Genomic DNA, 3,561 nt, shown 5'->3' with positions numbered 1-3,561 from the left:
CCTCGACAACACCACGCCTCTACCATGCTCATCAACTATACAAACAAATACACCATCGCTAGGTCCCGCTTACCTACACCACTTCGCTGCGATCCCTATCGCCGTGACCATCTTGATGATGCTCCTAGGGCCAATACCTAAGGGCCATGGTGATCGAGGCCAGTCCCTGACCCTACCCACCAGTTAAACGCATAGCCTCCCCTCGGAAAAGGTGGGAGGCCACGGCCCACGCTAGCTTGTCAGGAAACGTCTTGCTAGAGATCTCAAAGTCGATCAATGCCGCTAACGGTGGAGGCCCCTCGGCCACTTCCAACCCAACCCAGATCTCCTCCGCGGCTCCCTTGTCTGGAACACAGTGCCCACCAGCAGAGCCCTGCGGCCGCCCTACCATAAGCCACTACGCCCTCCGGCGCTGTAGTGAAATACAAGTCCAATTCCATCTTGTACTGCTGCCTTAGGTAAGCTGCCGCACGTACAGCCTTAGCACAGGCATCAGGACCTATCTACAATGGAGTAATACGTTACCACTGTGACTAGCCTTGAGAGTAGTACCATCTGGAGGACGACCATTTGGCCCGGCTCCTGCAAGAAGTCCGCTATCGCTTGTGCACACTCTTGCGTATCTTATAAGCACTACCATGCTTGACTACCCCCTTATGAGTGCGCCCAGCACTACCAGCATCCTTGGAAATGGTAAAGCGGTTCTCAGCGTCCTGCATCTTAGCAGTAGCATACATCATCGGCCGGAACTCTCTCGACCATCGGGATCTCCTACGGGCTTCCGATACGAAATACCGCCCGAAATGGCCAAGCTGTCGTAGCATAATACCACAACTACTAATAAGCCACAAACACACACGTTTGAGAGTGTCAAGGGCATCTCTACTCTCGCCCTCCGTGAAGCCCTAGACCCTCCGAGTAAAAGACATACCAACCAACCCGGACCAGTCTTAATTTCACAGAAACTCGCATAACAACAATCATGCTCAGTTGGACTCCAACAGGCCGCCGTCCTCAGTCTTGGATACCTCCCGGACCGTTGACTCACTACTGGGAGCCTCCTCCTCTTTGTGGTGTTGCTTGTCGAGGGTAACCTCTACTTCGATCGCCCAGAACTGTCCACCTGTAATCGTCGGACCAAGAGACATCCGAACGAAAGGGAACAGCACTCCAAGTTGATCGAAAAGGGCCACCCCACCTTGAGTTTTCTGCCGCATCCCTCTGGCCCGAGAAACGAGACTGCCACTATTAATTTCAGCTCCTGATAAGCCATAGCATGCCCAGAGCCGTCGGGGCAATACCACACAGAGTATCATCAATGCTACAATAACTCACCTCTCCTCGCTGCCACCGCTATCCCATTGACCAGTCTAGCGAGTGCCACCGGGCCCATGGCTAAAGAATAGATGGTAGTCCTAGGTGGGTGGCAGGGTCATCACCTTCAAGCCGTACAACATCGCCACCCTCCAACTGGTGTATTATCTTCTCCCCAAGGCTTGGCGATACCGTCTCAGCCGAGACTCTCAATTTAGTGACACGCGTTGGGTCCACTTCCGGCTTGTCGCCAGTACGTACTCGCAGTGACGCCCACACCGTCTCGGGCCTCCTCGACTCTGCCAAAACCGGTCATTCACAGCCCCGGGCTTCCGACCTTCCTACCATCTCTCTCCGTTTCTTCAGGTGGTCCGGTGAACATCATTTCCACTTTTTTACAGCGGAGCGAAGCTTCCAGAACCGCTGCTATATGGCGAGCTCGTGACTGCAGAAAGGCAGCTCCCAAACGCCACGACCAACCTCACCACACTACCGCCATCAGGACCACCTGGTCCCCCGGGGACGCCAGAAGCGGTGATATGAACTTGCCCAAATCCGCAGAGTCTGAACACACCAAATTCGGCACGGCATCGGACCGCTTCGCCTCACCAATTTCCCCACGTAGTTCGTACCGATGCGGCGCCACCTGCATGGCCTTGGTTGCAGCTAACAACCGATACCATCGGACACTAGACAGTACAGGGAAGGGTACACTCCTGCAGGCCCAAAAGGAGACATGGGTCAACATGGAGGAGTTACAAACCGAGGCGCTATTGATGCAGTTTCAGGTTGAACAACCCCAGAGGCCCTGAGTCCAACTATGAACTAGCAACACCACCCTCGTGACCGACTGAAACGAGTTAATGCCAAACCCTTTGACATGAGCCATGCGAGCCAATTTATAGGACTATTGCCTCACACACTTTACCGGCAGCCCAAGAGGCTGTTAGGCCCAACCGTGACACTGAGATGAACTCCATACCCCCCATCACATGGGAGAGGGCACCATTAGCCACTGGGTCCGTATGGGAGGTCACACCCATCGCGATGACTATCCTTCCATGGTTGTAGGGGCTCGACATGAGGCCTTTCAACGTACCGGATAGGTCCGTGCTGTTCAAGTAGCGGCCGCCCACAGTGAGGCCGATTACGAAGTCCCCAGGCATTCTGAGATCCTCTATACCGTTATCGACTCGAGATATACCTCCGATTCGGTATGGCATCATGATAGCGGCTGCTAAACACCGGCTGAAGCTGCGGTAGGTGCGCGGAACGACAAAGTCGCTGGTGATGCGGAGGCCCCCAACAGAGGGATGGCCATCCAAGACTATAACTATGTCATCAACATACCCAAACTTGTTGGCCTCAGAGTCCAGTACTTGCATGAGAGTTTGGTGGAGGATGTCGGGCCTGACGGCGTCCATCGGAGCTCCACAGTCACCCTTAATCCATTCAGCATCACCATCGGCAGCAGATGCCAGTCGGTAGTCACTCGCCCCCGCAGCCTCACTGGGTGAAAGGCATTGGGACGTACTAAGGCGCTTACGGCGGTCAGGCACCTTCCGGCAAGGCAGGAAGGCACCGAGGAGTAGAAAGGAAATCTTAGACATCTTAAAGTGGTTACGATGAGATATCGCGCGGCTGTAAGTAGCGCGCGCCATTCCAATCGATTATTTCAAGTGCGCAGAAACGATAATCACTTCACAAAAGATTCTTCAACAGAGGTTGTGGACTGGCGTCATGAGAGGTAGTCACCAGCCTCAAGTCAAAGACCTGCCCTAGGAGCCGATACCTTGAGGGTAGTCCGGGCTCTGTGGGTACTCCCTCGTGGGACTCTGATGGGCATGAGAGCAGTAGCGGTCGCAGAGACACCTGACTTTCAGTTGACGTTGTTACCGGTACATTGCTGTTAGCTATGGATACTGCTACAACCGCCACTCCTCTTCACGTGTGTGAATCTGATGATCCCAATGTTCCTAAGGAGGAAGCCTTCACCCTTCCCCCAGCCTACGACCCGGAGGCTGTTGGCCCTGCGCCACAAGAAAGCCGTCCAGCTGCGACCAATGGACATGATGAGACCCAGCCGCAGATGAGCGACGTTGTCAAGAGGCTCCTCAAAGACAGATTCTGCCGATATGGCCTTCACTGCCAGTGAGCGATGCCGAGGCACAGTTCTTGTTCGACTTACTTTGTTAGATACGGTGCCCAGTGCTTTTATGCCCACAGTCCCGAGGAGCTCAGACAGAG

The 3,561-nt window shown here is 54.4% G+C and overlaps 3 protein-coding genes across 3 annotated transcripts in view; 1 reads left to right on the top strand and 2 right to left on the bottom strand.

The window, feature by feature from the left end:
- Pmar_PMAR027883 (hypothetical protein) lies at positions 1 to 844 on the bottom strand (the record flags this gene model as incomplete). The annotated part of the gene is made up of 6 exons (XM_002773380.1): positions 677 to 844; positions 553 to 623; positions 389 to 503; positions 181 to 345; positions 78 to 137; positions 1 to 35 (listed from the first exon to the last, which is right to left on the bottom strand). Coding segments are annotated over exons 1-6 (594 nt in total), but the record flags the coding sequence as incomplete, so codon positions are not given.
- A 142-nt stretch (positions 845 to 986) lies between these two features.
- Pmar_PMAR027882 (hypothetical protein) lies at positions 987 to 2,924 on the bottom strand (the record flags this gene model as incomplete). Its single annotated transcript, XM_002773379.1, has 8 exons — positions 987 to 1,123; positions 1,199 to 1,261; positions 1,336 to 1,395; positions 1,440 to 1,613; positions 1,660 to 1,759; positions 1,808 to 1,878; positions 1,924 to 1,980; positions 2,234 to 2,924. 8 exons carry the CDS (start codon positions 2,922 to 2,924, stop codon positions 987 to 989), a joined length of 1,353 nt encoding a protein of 450 aa, XP_002773425.1.
- A 305-nt stretch (positions 2,925 to 3,229) lies between these two features.
- The window catches only part of Pmar_PMAR027881 (hypothetical protein), a gene marked incomplete at both ends in the record, with an annotated part of 472 nt that continues 140 nt past the window's right edge, over positions 3,230 to 3,561 (top strand). The window contains one exon of the mRNA XM_002773378.1: positions 3,230 to 3,465. Coding sequence (XP_002773424.1) covers positions 3,230 to 3,465 — 236 coding nt within the window. The remainder of the gene's footprint in view (positions 3,466 to 3,561) is intronic.

Source organism: Perkinsus marinus (genome assembly GCF_000006405.1).
Source record: "Perkinsus marinus ATCC 50983 genomic scaffold scf_1104296958914, whole genome shotgun sequence".
NCBI classification, from domain to species: Eukaryota; Perkinsozoa; order Perkinsida; family Perkinsidae; genus Perkinsus; species Perkinsus marinus.
This window is presented reverse-complemented; position numbering and strand designations above follow the sequence as displayed.